The sequence below is a fragment of the Cupressus sempervirens genome, chromosome 11 (assembly GCF_028749045.1).
Source record: "Cupressus sempervirens isolate cs-2001-9-10 chromosome 11, ASM2874904v1, whole genome shotgun sequence".
NCBI lineage: Eukaryota > Viridiplantae > Streptophyta > Pinopsida > Cupressales > Cupressaceae > Cupressus > Cupressus sempervirens.
Genome location: NC_143128.1, coordinates 740373871 through 740392692, shown reverse-complemented (window position 1 = coordinate 740392692; position 18822 = coordinate 740373871). Strand labels below are relative to the sequence as shown.

Sequence of the window (18822 nt, the reverse complement as noted above, 5' to 3'; positions counted from 1 at the left end):
GGAAGTAGAGAAAGAAGAAAAAGAAAACTATGCTTTTTACTTAGCCCTTTCAACTGAATTAAACTCAAACAACAACACTTGGATCATAGACAATGGAGCATCTCGGCACATCATTGGTTTTAGAGATAAATTTGAGACTTTCTCATAACACTCCTCAGAAGAAGTTATCATTGGAGATAACTCTACTCATCCTATCAAAGGCATTGGTTCCTGTTCAATTTACCTAAATTCAAGAATCACTCTTCAACTCAAAAATATTTTATATGTACTTAGAATAAAAAGAAACCTAGTCTCTATTTCTGATCTTGTTGATCAAGAATTCAGAATCACTTTCCAAGAGGACAACATTCTATCTTGGCTAAAGAACTCTAATATCAAGAAATCCATTTCCATCTTAGAGATGAAAGTCTATATAAACTTTGTAATAATCAAAAACTAGCTCTTAGTCATGAAACATCGAATTCAACCGAAATTTGGCATAGGAGGCTAGGTCACCTTCACTATCGTGCATTATCATCTATAGGAAAAATTGTAAAAGGTTTACCTAGTCTCAAAATTGATCACTCAAGTATTTGCAAAGGATGTACTTTAGGCAAAAACACTAAGCAATCATTTCCTAAAAGTGTTCACAAATCAAAATCCATTCTTGAATTGATTCACACTGACCTTTGTGGTCCTACGTTTGTACCTTCTCTTAACAGGTGCCTCTTTTATGTAATTTTTATTGATGATTACCCTAGAAGAACTTGGATCTACTTTCTGAAACAAAAAGAATCAGCTGAAGTATTATCAAAATTCAAAGAATTCAAATCCCTAGTTGAAAATCAATCAGGACAGAAAATAAAAATTCTAAGGTCAGACAATGGAGGTGAATACATCTCTGAAATTTTTAAAAACTTTTGCATTGTTGTTGGGATAAAGATGGAGTTTTTTGTACCATATAATCCTCAATAGAATGGAGTTGTTGAACATAAAAATAGATTGATTGTTGAATCAGCTAGAGCAATGATGCATGATCAAAACCTTCATACTTTGTTCTAGGCTGAAGCATCTAATACTATAGTCTATATTCAAAACAGATGTCCACACTCAGTATTAGAGAACACCACTTCTGAAGAAGTATTTACGAGCATTAAACCAGATCTAAGTCATCTAAGAATATTTGGATGTCCTATTTATGTCCACATTCCTAAAGAGAAAAGAACAAAACTAGAACCATTTGGAAAGAAGGGGATACTCATTGGATACAGTGAAATAACCAAAGGCTATAGGGTCTTTATTCTAGGCCAAAGAATAATTGAGATTAGTAGAGATGTGAAATTTGAACAAGATATCGTCTTTAATATTTCTAGAAACGATGATGAATCTATTACTGAATCTATTCCTGAAGTCGATGAAAATCACCAAGCATAAATTGAGATGGAGAATGAAATTGAACCATCCTCTACCACTACATCTAATCATGAAGACTATAAAAATGTCAACAATAAAAATAGGCCACTTTGGGCTAGGAAAATTACAGAAGAAAATTAGGTTGAACCTAATGAATTAATTCGAGAAAGTAAAAGAATGAGAAATCAACCATGTTATGTTACATTATTAACTGAACTTATAAAAACAGAACCTTCAAATGTTAAAGAAGCACTATCAAGTCAATCTTGGAAAGAAGCAACGATTGAAGAATATAATTCCATACTAAAAAATGATGTATGAGATGTTGTCCTAAAAACAAATCGGTTATTTCTTCTAAATGGTTGTTTAAAATTAAGCATGCATCTGATGGCAGCATTGAAAATTACAAAACCATATTTGTAGCACAGGGTTTCTCACAGCAAGAAGGCATCAATTATGAAGAAACATTTGCACTAGTTGCTCGATATACTTCAATTAGAACCATCTTGGCTATCGCAGCATCCAAAGGATGGAAGATTCATCAAATGGATGTCAAAACAGTATTCCTAAATGGCAAAATTGAAGAAAAATTTTATATTGAGCATCCAGAAGGATTCAGCACTCATGACAGCAAAACTCATGTTTGTAAATTAAAGAAAGTTTTATATGGTCTCAAACAAGCTCTCAAAGCGTGGTATGAAAGGATAGACAACTATCTAATGAAGTTAAGATATTCTAAAAATGAAGTTGATCCTAACTTATACTTCAAAATAGATGGTGATGATATGATTGTTCTTGTGTTATATGTTGATGGTTTGTAAATAACTGGTGAAGAACGTCTCATAAAGAAATGCAAACAAGAACTTACCTCAGAGTTTGAAATGAAAGATTTAGGTCTTCTACACTACTTTCTTTAATTGGAAGTCTGGCAACAGGATAACTACATTTTTCTGAATCAAGGAAAATATACTGTGTATATTTTAACAAAATTTGGAATGATGGAATGTAAACCAACTTCTACTCCTAGAGAAGTCAATCTACACAAGTTGAAGGATGATATGATCAAATTAGAACCTATATATTCTACTTAATACAAGCATATCACTCACTCTTTAATGTATTTGGTGAATACTCGTCCTGACATATGTTATGCTATGAACACCTTGAGTCAGTTTATGTGTGCACCAAAGAAGATACATCTACATGCAGCTAAATACATTTTGAGATACTTAAAGGGTACTGTTGGCATGGGAATCAAATATGATCAAGTCAACATCAAGCTTCATGGGTATTCTGGTTCTGATTGAGCAGGCAGTCCTACTGAACGTAAGAGTACTTCTAGATGTTGTTTTAGTCTAGGATCTAGAATGGTTTCTTGGTTCAGCAGAAAATAGTCTTCAGTTGCTTTAAGTTCTACCGAAGCAGAATACATTGCCTCTTCCTTGGGTGCTAGAGAAGTGGTATGGCTAAAGAAGTTGTTAGCAAATTTATTCAAAAGATCTTTGAAGCCCACTGTGATTCATTGTGATAATCAAAATTAAATCAAGCTTTTAGCTAATCCAATTTTCCACAATCATTCCAAACATACTGAAATTCCTTACCACTACATTAGAGATATGGTGGATTAAGGAATCATTCAACTGGAGTACATCAGTACTAATGAGAAAATAGCAAATATCTTTACTAAGCCTCTTGCTAAAGTGATGTTGAAATACTTTAGATAAAAACTTGGTGTGATTAAATTGTAATACTGAATATTGAATTTAAGTTTTCAATTCATGTGAGTTCTATTGTTGTTTAGTCGCATCAAATATGTAATGAAAGGTGACGATCTTTCATGGACATATATTCAGAAGGTAATCATTTGTAAGGTGACGATCTTGCAAATGATAGGCCTGTTATCATGGGCATCTCTAGATATTGTTGCAAATAATTAGATATCATAGATAACGAATTCATTATGATTACTCTAGATATTGTTTCGGACAATTAGAGATCATAATATATGTTATGATAGTGTTCATAGCATGGTGATTTTAATTATTTGACTAGTCACTATTTTTAGAGTGTTAAGATCAGATAATGTATTCAGATATTCTATTCTGAAGGTGTATTACTTCTCCCTTGCTAAGAGGGAGTGTTGATGTATAGCATCAGTAGAAGTGATAAGAAAACTATGTTATGTGAAATCTGTTCATCAGGCTTATGCTTTTATATATATATATATATATATATATATATATATATATATATATCAGCAGATATTATAATGGCAGACATTGTAATATGAACATCATCGGTAGACATTGAAATGTCTCTGCTATCGATCGACGTGATAGAATGTATTATGGGGGGTCTTGTGTTTACTGTCGATTACATGATTCATTGTATTGTTGTTTGCCTTAACTAAACTATGATTAGTTATGCCTTCATAGAGGCAATGACCCTATAGAATCATGTCTCTGCAGGACCATGACCTTTCATACTTATAAATATAAGTGCAAATTGATAGGTAAGATAATCAATACAAGGCATTACAATCCTAACAATCTGCAGATTAATTTTGCAGGATAAATTCTCAGCATTCTTCTCTACACTATATTCCTTCAACTGTTCATGTTCTCAACAATATTCATTGGAAGATATTCTACATCTCAACAATTCAAGAATATTCACCATTTGAAGAACAATATTGTTCTGCATTTATTCAAGTAAGAATATCTATTGTAATAGTTTTGTCTATCAAAGATCACTAAAACTGACACGGAGCTCCAAAGGTGATGGAAACAGGGAAGGTCTCTCAAAAGCCACATAAGGTCTCCAAGGTGCTACCCATGCCTAAATGCCATGGTTGGTTCCAAGTCCAATGCGATAAATATTAGTAGAGACGCATATCCCATTCTAAAAACTTTATCGTTCTTATGGTAGAGCCAAAAACCAATCAATATGTATTGATCTTGTAACTTAAAAGAAGAAGAGGATTACAATAACATACGAACACCCTAACCTCAAATAGCTCCCCGCACGCATGCAAACCCAATCCAAACCTCCCCAAAATGTGAAACTAAATGCTACCTTTTTCCTTTTTTTGTTTATGAACCGAGTGGTTGAAATTTTGACCAAATTAAGGTTTCCCAATTTGGTTGAAATTTCGACCAGCTTAGACCTTTTTTTTTTAAATGTATTGAACAAGCCAATTAAGGGCTTGGTCAAAATAAAAGGTTAAAAATTGACCTATAATGTATTACTGTTGCTTCTATTTTTTGGAAAAGACTGTAAGGTCATCATATAGATTACAATACACTTGTTTAACAATCCTTTGAAAGCTTCATCCATGGCCCGTTGAAATGCAGCTCCGACGTAACCAAAATCCATGTGTCATTGATGTATGTTTTCTTGTTTGAGTTTGTATTGTTCTATCGTGTTTTTTTGTCATTAAATAACTGCTTAAGCAACTAGTATTTAAATTAGTTAAGTCTATAGTCCAGCTAACTAGCTTGAAAGTTTGTATTGATTCATGCACACACACACACCCCTGCCATCCCCCTCAATACTAGTTTGGGACAACATAAGTTATATTCTTTCATGTTGGGTTGAGTTGAAGATAAAAACTTGTGAGCACATAGCCAAAAGTGGTCAAAGAAGTCAAGCATTTCAAAAGTATATTTCAAACCACGCAACATAAGGTTGGACCAAACCATCGGTGCATTACGTTTTGGACAAAATGTGTACTAGTAATATATTGTCAAACCTAGAGATAAACTAGAGATATTTCCAATATCCAACCATCAACGATAATGACATTAGTGACAACATATTGATGATGATAAGTAAGAGAACCATCAATGTTAATTTTTAAAAATTCCATGAGGAGGAGGTGTCCAATAACCCTACTAACCAATCTTTTACAAAGGATGTTTGCATCAACTACTTCTGACCTAACCAAATTACACTGGAGTGCCCCCTTGAAGTGGAAATTTGAGACGAGTGCAAATAACATCATTGAGATCCAAACCTCTAGTTAATTCACACTTAGCCAAGACAGGCTTATGAAAAGAATGAATAATTTTCCATTAGTGTTGAACAACCTTCCTATCATCCTAAAAAAATCCTTTGATTCCACTCCTTCCAAATATTTTAAATAATAAAAGGAGATCCAAGAAATTACATAACCAAAGGAAAAGAGGTTTTAGCAAGGGGTTTGCCCCAATCAACCCAACACTCAAACAAAGAAGGGACATGCTAGTAGGCTACCCCCAAACACCTCATCAAAAGTGTCAGGACTCCTTGACAAAGGAGTGCTAAAGAAAAGATGAGAAATAGACTACTCGCCATTACAACACAAGACCCACATTGAGGGACCTCGAAAGCCCTACTTGCAACTTGCAGAGATCATCTTAGGTAAGATATCAGTTTTGAACCACCATCCAAATGAAAATATTATATTTAAGCCCAAGAGTATTTATTTCAAACCTATTCCCAACAAGGCACCTCAAAACTACCAAACAATTCTCTATTCTCCAAGTACACTATAGAAAAGGGTCATTGCCCCAAGCTAGAACATCCAATCCTACCAAGAGTTACACTCCTGAGAAGCAAAAGTTTGAGTAAGCACATTATGATCCCTCTCTAAACCTCCCAACAGCTTTAAGAAGTCTATAACCAACATCTAGACCTATATTCTAAGTGGTCTTATCCCACCTAATTGTTGTAAAATAATCACAAATGGATTGCACATGCAAATACATGAAACTAAGAGGGGGATTACCATCCCAAGAATCTTTTAAAAAGGGATCTTTCAAGCCCTTATCATAAATTTAAAAAAAAAGGTGACTCTTAACCAAGGCCTTGTTCCTAGAGTGTCAAATTATAGAGCCCCTACCTTCCTGAATGATAGTGAGAAAAATCAAAAAGATCATCTCTCTTTAAATACTTGTGTGAAAATTCACACCCAAGTTGATTCTAACTCATGCACCAACACTAATATAATTTTGTTGCAAGAACACGACCATTCAAGATAGCAAAACAAAGACCAAGACCCCCTCCTTATGATAAACAAATAGATTTCAAATAAAATATATAATTTATATTAGTCACTAATATTTTTATAATATTATAATTTATATACTTGAAATAGCAAATATAATCATTTTTTACTATATTGTCTTATTTTTTAAATAATTTGCAATCAGATAAACTATAGCATAGTGGAGAATTTCATAAGATCCACTAAATCCCCTCTTAATGACCTCATTTTTTTAACCAAACAAATGAAAAATAAATAATTTTATAAATTAAAAAAGTCAAATATTATGAAATATTAAAATTTTATATGTTAAAAAAGAGAGAACTAATAATATTAATATTTGAATTAAAACATTATTATTTAGTTGTTTTTAATGAATTGAATAATTGTTGAAATATGGGGAGGGAGAGATCTAAAAGATGTAAAAAAAGAAAAAGAGATAAATATAAAGAGAATGAGAGAAAGAGGTCTGGAAATAGAAATGAAAGGAATAGAAAGGAAAACCAAAAAAAATAGAAATGGATATATAGAGAAGAATAAGAATAGAGATTGACCTTCCAAGCCTTTCTCACATACCCCATTGCACAAATGGCTAGAGAGATCTCTAGGCGTCGTACCGAGCAACCAGCGGCCCATATCCTAGATATTATAAACTTGTTTGGTCTTTTTTATCATACAGAACTTTAATTACAAATTCCTATATCACTGTATTTATTTGTGCAATTGGCGCCATTTCCAATTGCCTGTAAAAAAAAATTAATGATAACATACTAATATAGTGTCGTGATCGATCTGTCCGCCAGAAACAAAACGACAGTCAACATCTCCGCACACGAAAAGGGAAAATTCCCAAAGATCAGTCTCTATTTTCTACAGATACACTCGCTTTATCATCTCCCCAACGCAATTGACACAAATTGATGTCAACCAGACCATCCTCCAACAACCATTTGGATAACATTAGTTTTTTATGAACCAAAATGTTCGAAATCAACCGTGCAAAATCATTTTCTGTTAAGGATCCAATTCATTGGCCAGATGACCGAATTCACTGGCCAGATGACCGAATTCACAGAATACTTTCAAAAATCAGATGACAGAATTTACAGAGTTGATTCAGAAAGCTTTCTTCTCATATTAATGGACTCCAGATGACAGGAATAATTTCTTAATGAAGCCTCTGCATTTCTGAATTTACAGGCAACTATCTCTATTGCTTGATGAGATCTTGATAAATAAAGAAAATTAAAATCAAAGTTTTATGTAAAAGTGAACCAAAATTTTAAACGACGGAGTTAATGCGAAAAAATCAAGTATAGTAAAAACTGTTAAATAAAAAGCAAAGGATATTTTTATCAAAAGCATGTAGAGCCAATTTAGTTTTCTTTCGATTGGAAGTCAGAAAATACCATCATCTTTGGCCATATCTGTCTGTTTAAGGACCAGCCATGATGCCATCCGTGAGACCTACAATCTCATTACAGTATTATACTTTAGCTTGTCATGATAAAGTAAGTAGGGCATTATTGTAGGACACAACATTTGCTTTTGCCTTGCAACAATTTCATTCAAAAAGGTCATCATTGGAGAACATCGAGAAGACAGTGAGTCATAAGGTTGAATGCATGACCTTAATGTTCTTAATATGTGGACAACTACAAAGATATAACAAGAGCTCATGAAGAGAAAGCATACATAGGACTAAATAGTGTAATATTGATCAAGTTCAAACTCAATTGAGGAGTGAAACCAATAGATGGATGAGATCCCAAATGAAGAGTGAGAAGAGAGAATGTGTTTATGTTGAAACAGGGGTGAGGTTGAGAAGAAAAAAAAATTGATAATTAGGAGATGATTTCCACAGCTAGTCAAATTGTGATGTGAATATCAGGATTTAACTGTGTGATTTTTGAGTCAAACTCGATGACCCATGTTTCATGAGTAGTGATTCAACATGAATCCATCTCTAATGAGAATAAATGGAACACTTAGCACTCATTGGATCTAGGTGATGCTCACAGGGGTGAAGCACCGGGACTTCCACAGCTAGTCAAATTGTGATGTGAATATCAAGATTTAACTGTGTGATTTTTGAATCAAACTCGATGACCCATGTTTCATGAGTAGTGATTCAACATGAATCCATCTCTAATGAAAATAAATGGAACACTTAGCACTCATTGGATCTAGGTGATGCTCACAGGGGTGAAGCACCGGGACTTCCCGGGAGGTCACCCATCCCAGTACTATTCCAGCCTGAGCGCGCTTAACTACGGAGTTTCCTCCACAGTGAAACCCAAAGCTTGCAACCCCATTTGCAAAACCTTCACCAAGTGTTGTGCCTTATGAACCATTCATTAAAAAATTAATATGGAATGCCCAGAATACAATGATGGCGCCTACAATGGCATCCACTCCAGCCATGTGGATATTCTAGAAACATACAACTTACGTACCCTTTTTGAGGAAACAAGACTGAGTAGATCAGCCAACTTAATAGTTAATATTCCCTGTCAAAGAGCAGACTTAAAGAAACAGTTTCAAAAAGCCAAATATTTTGCCTTTTTTACTTAAGGACTCTGCTTGGCTCAGTGGTCTTATAGAATGCTTTAGCCTTGTGGTCTTTCATTCATTCTTTCATCCTTCTACCAGGTGGTGAAGCTTGGAATTAAAAAAACGGATCCTCTTTCATAATGCCCGACCCTCTTTCATAATGCCCGACAAAGAAATACCATGTTGAACTGAGATTCTCTCAGCCTTTACACCTACAGAAGTACAGACCAAAGATTTAAGTTTACAGATGCTTCTACACAAGGCAAAAAGTGGGTTGTCAAATTCATAAGAAGTGGATTAAACAATTTTCTCAAAAACACTCTGTAGATGTTGACAACACAACTCTCTTTAGGTTGAGACTGCTCCATCGTCAGATCTGAGTTACAGATATACCATAAAATCCTCTTCCACCTACCTCTAAACTCCATACACTGTTCTTTCTATAAATGAATAGGTACAAATGCTCGACACAAAAGACTTGTTATTTAACTTTACTAGTGCCCCTTTCCAAAGGATTCCTAAATTCATGAAAGTGGTCAAATCATGTACCAGCTGTACATCCAGTTGGGCAGGAAAGTATGGCAGAAACCCACTCTTGTCCGGTTTAATAAGTTTTTTCACGCTTTTTGGCAGCCATTCTCACACCCCACTTACTGACCGCCAGTACCATAATAACTTAATTAATTTGAAGCATCCTATGCACATTTGAAATATTGAAATAGGCGGCCAGTAGGTTGTCACATCTAAACCACTGATTACCTTCAAGGACATAATATTTAATTTGATTTAGACTTAGGTTACACTTTACACACTGTAGAATGTGCTCCTCCAACATTCTTTTCCCATTTGTAGAGAGCTGATTATTATTTCGCTATATAATCTTTTAATAACTCATTACCATTTCAGAAGAAAACGCCTTCAGACAAACATGGGCTCAAAACGCTCAAAACGCTTTTCCACCTACACAGCTATTCCAAGTCTGAAGTTTTGTCAGAACCCAGACAAGCACGCCATCGAAATGAAAGCCCAACAGCACAATAAAGTTATAAAAATAAACTGTACACAGCAATTTATTCAAAAGAAACCGAACAAGATTTACATGTTTGACCAGAAATGCTCTCTGGCTAATGGTAATAAACATTTACAGAAACTATTTTCATTATTCAGGTACTGCAAAATGATGGAACACTTTCCTTTCTGGCAAATAAATCATGCCACAATACAATAGGCTTTATTGACGGGCACTACATTACATTATACATCATACAGGCTTCCCACCCAAAACGCTCCAACGAAAGAGCCTGCAAACCCTAAAACCAGCCCATATCTATTCAATCACAAAAAGAACATAATAATTTTTCCCACCAACCCTATCTTCCGACCGAAATGTACTAAATATCCCATTTTACAAAAGATGGTAACCATTCACAGTTTTATTCCATGGGTGCAAAACAAAATCTCCAGCAACGCCATGGGTCATTGCCCTTCTTTTCCTAATACCTGCTAATAATTCTGAAAGTGTATATCTATTATTTTACCATAAAACGTTAGTGTTAGCCATGGTATAAAAACCCTAGTAAGTCCATTCGTTAGGCAAACTGATATCAGAACCAGGCAGCTGAGCTTCATAACATCCAGGGTTAAAACCCACCCTCTGGTGCTGCTGCCAGTTATCTCCACCGACTGGCCGGCGCTTCTCATTTTTCCTCACATAAACTGCAATATCACATTCAAACATATTTATCTCCATTAATATATATATAAGAGAGAGGGAAACCCCGTATGAAAACTATATTATTGAAGTAAGATTCTTCAGACAGATAAAGAACAGACCATGTGGGTTTGATCTCAAGTCCTCAACATTAAGATTCAAAGCCTGCACAATCCTCGCTGGCAGCAGAACTGTGGAGCATGCTGCCATAATTAACAAGCACTATGTGCTTAAATGCCTTTAAATAGTGTTCATGAACATATACAAAGCATAGGCAACACATCACTTTAAAAAATCTGACATTAATGAAGTAAGCCTTTGAAAAAAACAGAGCCACTTTAGAATATAAATAAACTACCTGGCTTAGGCTGGGGTTGGGCAGGGGAGCCTTTATTATCCATCCTCCGCGGAAGAAAAAAACCAGTGCCTCCAGATTCTCGGCCAGGACCATTTGACCCAAGAAACACGGCGCGCATTCCCGAGCCCCCGCCCATATGACCAGGGGCGAACCGGGGACTAGATCGGTTTATCGGCCTTGGGTTGCTTATACACCTCGCTCTGCTCTGAGGACACCCTTTCGCCTGCAAGAAACACAAAATGCTAAGCCATGAGGTCGCGGGTTCGAAACCAAGAAAGGAAACTGAGCAACTCACAAACAACCACTCACTAACCACTTCAACATAAGGTCTCGGGTTCGAAACTCGCTGGGACGCCACTTGCTGAGAACCATAGCAAAACTCTGCATTTCCATCCACGAAATCATTTCTAGAAGCCACCATATTATGACCGAAATGAAACTGAGACGGGAATTGAGACGCCTGCAAGTATTTTCCATAATGCCCTTCATTGTTCCCCCGCCCGTGTTCGAATCCCACGTTATTCAGCCGCGCAACTTGCTCAGCCGCCATGTTAAACAGAGCCAGAGCTTCATCTCGCTCATTTCCTCCAAATCCCTCCAGCCCAGTTAAAGTCGACTGCGTCGACCTCGCCATTAAAGAACCCTAGAACATAACAACACAATAACATAAATAAAAACAAATGGGTCACTCAAGAACCCCTCAAATCACACATCAGAGCTTTCAAAACACAAACCTTCAAAGCAGCTCCGTGTGAAAACACTCTGTTCTCGCCCAAACTTCCGAAACCCGGAGTTAGCTCGCAATTTTCGTCATCATCGGCATCATCCAGCATAGCATAGGCCACGCTCTCAGCCAAACCTGCCATGTAATCATCCTCCTCATCTGCAACCACAGATAATTGTCCACAATTCTTCGGCCCCGTCATCTTCTTCTCCGCCACGTCGCCGAGAAAACCAGAGGGAAGCCAGAGCTCGCCGTCGTCCAAATTAGGAGTAGCAGAAAACCCAGTTCTGCTTTGAACCGCCATTAAAGGACACAGCCAGAGCTTCAATGAAGAGCAAAATGAAACCCCCCTATTTATACTACTCCACTGTACTCTGCCCTCTCTCAGACGACACCAAGCAAGCAACAATCCAAAACAAGAAAATTAAAAACATAAGTGAGCAAAAAACCGGAATTTAGTATAAAAAGAGCAAAAAGTTCACTTCCCCAGAAACATGGGAACACAACGAGGGCACAAGCCATTCCCAATTCGAAATTTGCGGCCACGTGTACAGAGAATATCCGACGTGGACCCCAAGACCCCTCATTCTTTAGTCCCCGTCAGCACCATTTCTTTAATTTAATTTAACTGATTTTGACGTCCGCCTCCGTTTCGAGCGGGAAAAGCGTAAATGTTTCTCCGCTGCCGGCAGACAGACCAAATCGAGTGTCGGACGTGAAAATAATTATATTATTTCGCACTGTAAAAAATAACACCATTTTGGCGTAATTAGCGGCCCCGACGGAATAGAATTGACGGCGGGAAGCTCTTCTGACACTTCAATTGTGTTTATGTGTGTTGTTTGTTTTTTTTTCCATTTAATTAATGAAAAATGGTTATTTTGAATTTCTGACATAGAACAAGACTTATTAATAAGAAATGTACGGCCAAGACTCCCAATGTTTAATGCTTTTTAAATAGAGATTTAGCCACATTCATCAAACACACGAGAGATCATCTATTGCAACCGATCTCTACACAAAATGTACTAAATGTACTAGAAGAATAATAATATTATAATAAAAGTTCTTTTGGTAAAAAAATTGTTTGGATTTATATTATGAGGAATGTAAACTATGAAAACATATAGACAATAGCGCCCTAAGCCTCTCACACATACAGCTATCCTCTATAAAGAAAATCATATGGAAAAATAGAAAAATTTGGCAAAAATTTGATGATTTGCAAGACTCCCAAACAAAATTATCTTCTATAAAGAATCCATTTTTCAAAGTATGGAAAAATAAGAAAATTTGGTAAAAATTTGAGGGTATGATTTTTCATGATCATTTGTACGAGGAATAGTAGCAGAAAAATTTAAGGGTATGATTTGTATAGAGAATAGTAGCAGACAAATTTGAGGGTATGATTTTCATGATCATTTGTATAAAGAATAGTTGCGCCCTAAGGCTCCCATGGACACAAAATTATCTTCTATAAAGAAAGCACTGTGGGAAAATTGGAAAAATTGGCAAAAAATTGAAAATGTGATTTTCATGATTTGCACTTAGTTGTAAACCCAAAAAAAAATTGCAATATAAAGATTTATTTTCTCCTCTATTATAGAGTCTTGGACTCAACAAATATTTAAAATAACTTTTATACAAAATGTATTAAAAGTCAAAATGAAATTTCTTCTTGTAAATTTTTTTGTGGATTTACATCATAGAGAAATCATGAAAATCATATTGTACATTTTTCAAATGTGGCATTTGTATAGAGAATAGTAGCGCTTTAAGACTCCCACAAGACACACATATCTTCTATAAAGCATGCACTTTTCAAAATACTAAAAAAAAATTTAAAAAAATTGGTAAAACTCTAAGGGTGTGATTTTCATGATCATCTATATAGAGAATAGTAGCTAACAAATTTGAGGGTATGATTTTCATAATCAGTTGTATAGAGAATAGTATCCCCCTAAGGCTCCCACAGACACACATCTATCTTCTATAAAGAAAGTACTTTTGAAAATATGGAAAAATAAAGCAATTTGGCAAAATTTGACAGTATGATTTTCATGATTTGCACGTAGTTGTAAACTCACAAAAAAAATTGCAAAGTAAAGATTTATTTTCTCTTGTATTATAGAATCTTCGACTCTCAACAAGACTTCATCTTTGATTTCATTAAAAAAATATTTCATTAACTTAATTAAACTTTTTTTTTCCAATTAATTTAATTTTAGTTTAAAATCACTAATATTTCATTATTTTTTCCTTTTAAAATATTTTATAAAAGTATGTTTGGAACTATTTGTAACGCAATTAACAATTGAACTTTTTCTCTCACTTTAATATAATTTTACTTTTGACCACCAATATTTTTATTTTTCTTTTCAAATGTTTTATAGAAATCTATGCATATCCACCTTCATTGCTTGGAGTGTGGAAACACTTACTAGTTAAGAACCATGCCATAACATCCACTAAATTAGTGAAGGTACTATTTTGACTCATTAAGAACCATTCCGTTGACACGCTCAAACCCTTCTCCCACTTAATTTTCACGAGAAAACCTTTTCCCTCAATTAATTTATACCATTTTAAACTTTTGTTTTTAAGAATGTTAAACTTTAAATTTAGGTGAAATATATTCTTATTATAATAATAATAAATTGTTAAATATATTTGTTAAAATAATAAAACTTATAAATAATTTAATTTAAAAAATAAATAGACATATTTTTATTGTGAACTTCTAATTTAGGTGGATATAATAAAGAATTGTAAAATATTAATCTTGTTTTATGATATAAAATAGTGTAAACTACATTATTTACAATTAGTTACTATTTGTACATTATATTTAAACTTCTTATAAATTAGAATGTATATCAATGGATCTAAAAATTGTGGAATTATTTTTTTCTTGTAATTGTTAGTTGTAAGTGGAATTTCTAATTTAGATGGGTATAATAAGTAATTCTTAAATATATATTTTATTATTGTAATAAAAATATTGTAAATCCCTTATTTATATTTTATTGTTATTATTTATTTTGCAAGTAAGTCAATCAATATCCTTGCAAAATAGAAAGTAAGTTGGATGGATATAAACGTTGTAGAATTGAATTCTATTGTGTTTACTATTTGAATGAGATTTCAATTATAGTGAAATTTTCATTTAGATGGATATAACAAAGAATTGTTAAAGATATTTCTAATTACTAAAATAACATTATAAACATGGTTTAATTTATATTTTTTATTTTATTTTGTTAATATATCAATAAATCAAGAGGAACAATGCATGGAGAATTCATCAAACACGCTAAGAGATTATCTATTGCAACCAATCTCTGCACAAAATGTACTAGAAGAATAATAATTCTTTTGGTAAATTTTGTGTGGATTTATATTATGAGGAATGTAAACTATGAAAATCATATAGAAATTTTGATGGACAATTTAGTTCTAAGGTTCTAACAAAAAATATTAAATTAAATTATACAAAATGTATTAAAAGTCAAAAAATAAAAGTGTTCTTGTAGATTTTTTGCGCATTTAAGTTGAGAGAAATCATAAAAATCATATGGTGCATTTTTTGAAGGTGTATTTGTATAGAGAATAGTATCTCTTTAAAACTCCCACTAGACACAACTACCTTCTATAAAGAATGAACTTTTCAAAATATGAAAAAATAAGAAAATTTGATAAAAAAATTGAGGTTATGGTTTTCATGATCATTTGTATAGAGAATAGTAGTAGACAAAATTGAGGGTATGATTTTCAAGATAATTTGTACAGAGAATAGTAGCCGACAAATTTGAGGTTGTGATTTTCAAGATCATTTGTATAGAGAATAGTAGCCGACAAATTTGAGGGTATGATTTTCATGATCATTTGCACTTCTCAAAATATGAAAAAATAAGAAAATTTGATAAAATTTTGAGGGTATGATTTTCATGATCATTTGTACAAAGAATAGTAGTCACAAATGTGAGGGTATGATTTTCATGATCATTTGTATAGAGAATAGTAGCCCACAAATTTGAGGTTGTGATTTTCATGATCATTTGTATAGAGAACAGTTGCGCTCTAAGGCTCCCATGGACACACACATAGCTATCCTCGACAAAGAAAGCACTTTTGAAAATATAGAAAAATAAAGCAATTTGACAAAGATTCGAGAGTATGATTTTCATGATTTGCACTTAGTTGTAAACCCACAATTTTTTTGCAAAGTAAAGATTTATTTTCTCCTCTATTATAGAGTGTGACTCAACAAGACTTCATCTTTTATTTGTTCAAAAATATTTCATTAACATAATTAAACATTTTATCCAGTTAATTTAATTTTACTTTAAGATCACTAATATTTTATTATTTTTTCCTTTTAAAAGATTTTATAGAAATATATTTGGAACTATTTGTAAATTGAACTTTTTCTCTCAACTAATTTACTTTTACTTTTACTTTTGATCACTAATATTTTTCTTTTTCCTTTCAAATATTTTATAGAAATTTATTCATATCCAACTTCATTGCTAATAGTGGAGGAACACTTAATCTTAAGGTTGTTAAGAACCATTCCATCAACATCCTTAGTGAAGGTACTATTTTGGCTCATTAAGAACCATTCCATTTACACACTAAAACTTTTTCTCCCAATTAATTTTCATGACAAAACTTTTTCCCTTGTATAATTTAGAGTTACTTTGGAATGTCATTTTAAAAATAAAATTAAAAATAATTAAGAATGTTAAATTTTAAATTTAAGTGGATATAACAAACAATTTTTAAATATATTCTTATCATTATTATAATAAAAAGTTATAGATAGCCTTACATAAATTGTTATATATATTTATTAAAATAATAAAGCTTATAAATAATTTAATTACTTGTTTTATAGACATATTTTAATTGTGAACTTTTAATTAGGTGGATATAATAAAGATTTGTAAAATATATATCTTGTTAGTATAATATAAAATAGTGTAAACTTTGTTATTTACAATTAGTTGCTATTTGTATGTTACATTTTAACTTTTTTTAAATTAGAATGTATATCAATGGATATAAAAATTGTGGAATTAACTTTTTCTTATATAATTTTTAGTTTTAAGTGAAATTTCTAATTTAAGTAGGTATAATAAGTAATTGTTAAATATATCTTTGGTTATTATAGTAAAAATATTGTAAATTACCTTATTTATATTTAATTGCTATTATTTATTTTGGAAGTAAGTTAATTAATCTCCTTGTAAATAGAAAGTAAGTTGGATGAATATAAACATTGTATAATTGAATTTTGTTGTGTTTACTATTTGGGTGAGATTTCACTTATAGTGAAATTTTCATTTAGATAAATATAATAAATAATTGTTAAAGATATTTTTAATTATTATAATAATATTATAAATGGTTTAATTTATATATTTTATTTTATTTTATTAGTATATTAATGTATCTTATTTTACATAATAAGAAGAACATTGCATGGAGAATTCATATAAGTTAAAAATTTGTATAGATATGGAAACTTTAGAATTAATTTTTTTTCTATTTATTAGTTCTTCTTAGATGTTTTTGATATAAAAGCAGTCAAAACTAGGGGGGTGGCCCTTTACAACAATGGTGAAACAACTAGCAGACAACCACATAGACCCCCTAACGATTTACATCAAAAACATAAGTAACAACATAAAAGTAATTAGAAGTAGTAGAGTTCATACTCTTAATACCAGCAAAGTTTAACAAGATAATGAAAGACATGTAGGTGGTCATCACATCGTACCACCTACAGCCTACAACTAAGTTCAACAGAAAAAAAAAAAAACCATCAGTGGAGGATGGAGAGTAAAAACCAGCAAAGCACCAAAAAACACCAAGTGTCACGAGGCCACTAACTGGCATCTTTTTTTCTTTCCTTTCCCAACTAGGATAACTTCGGCCCAGTCTTCGGTGAGGAAGTTGTAGAGCAGCTTTGAGTCCTCCTTCCTAAGGCCCTCCTTCGACTCGCAAGCCAAAAGTTGGAGAGTGGTCGCAGCTGCATGGGTCACCTTTAAAGTGAACTTTGAGAAGAGGGTGAAGCCCTCTTCCAGCGTATTGCACCTACCCTTTAGCTTCTGAAAGTCTTTGCGAGTAACAACACCATCCTCTATATTACCTAGGTTTAGAGCCCTGCTACATTTTGTCAGAGAATTTCTTTTGTCCTACACATCTAGAATGTTAGTGTGGGGCCTTAAAATATCCAAACTCTCTTTCCTTATAAGGGAGGAGATAGTGTTCGAGGAGGCATTATCAAGTTTGGGGATATCCTGGTTAATAACAAAAGGCAGAGTGATGGTGGCAGAAATATGTGTGGAGTCTTAGGAGGGGTCCTTATTAGGGTTCTCTACCTCAAAATCCCAGGTGCCATCGACAGTGTCATCCCATTTCTCCACCTCTTTATCAGTCTCATCCTTCCCCTTATCACTCTCCTCCGAATTGGTATCTTCCTCCTTCTCTTAAGAGCGACTAGCCTTTTGTTTGTATCTACCTTGGGTCTTAGGGAAGGAGATTATCAATGGCAATCACATGGGGAGGGAAAAGGGCTAGGTGGAACTGAAAAGGAAAAAACATGAGCCCTTGGTATAAAATAGTGAAATTAGCACCTTTCTTTTTTTTCTTCCTAACATCCATCAATATCTTCATTATAACCAGGCACACATCATCCCAGGATCTAAAAGCTTATCCTTCCTAAAACCACCATGATTATGGTATGGGGCCTCATTGCCTCTAAAGAAACTAGACAGGCTAACTTCATCTGCCACATTCGTGATCTTCTACCATTCCCTGCCAATAATGTCCAGGCCTATCACCATGGCTATGGTCTCCTCATTCACGTAGAAGGTGATGCCATTGATAGTAATCCACCTGTCCTTCTAGCTACTAACAAATTGTTGAGAATAATTCTCATCATAACCAGTCATGGCCTACATGTAAGGGACAAACCCTCCTTCCTTCAGCATTATCCAAGTTATTTACCTTTTGGAAAAATCCTCCATCTTCATGGGCTCCAATCTACTGAG

At 33.5% G+C, this 18822-nt stretch overlaps 1 protein-coding gene across 1 annotated transcript; it reads right to left on the bottom strand.

Moving 5' to 3' along the window:
• Positions 1–10014: 10014 nt before the first annotated feature.
• LOC149531758 (uncharacterized) lies at positions 10015–12325 on the bottom strand. The gene is made up of 5 exons (XM_089810496.1): positions 11775–12325; positions 11354–11683; positions 11041–11263; positions 10805–10885; positions 10015–10687 (listed from the first exon to the last, which is right to left on the bottom strand). Exons 1-5 carry the CDS (start codon positions 12066–12068, stop codon positions 10545–10547), a joined length of 1071 nt encoding a protein of 356 aa, XP_089666622.1. The 5' UTR covers positions 12069–12325; the 3' UTR covers positions 10015–10544.
• Between the last annotated feature and the right edge of the window lie 6497 nt (positions 12326–18822).

What these genes read in the sequence shown, in the direction of transcription:
- LOC149531758 (XM_089810496.1), bottom strand. Translation starts at nt 12,068, where the DNA reads ATGGCGGTTCAAAGCAGAACTGGGTTTTCTGCTACTCCTAATTTGGAC. An exon ending in CACACGGAGCTGCTTTGAAG is followed by an intron (nt 11,684 to 11,774) that starts GTTTGTGTTTTG and finishes GTTATGTTCTAG; the next exon opens with GGTTCTTTAATGGCGAGGTC. An exon ending in CTTGAGATCAAACCCACATG is followed by an intron (nt 10,688 to 10,804) that starts GTCTGTTCTTTA and finishes GTGATATTGCAG; the next exon opens with TTTATGTGAGGAAAAATGAG.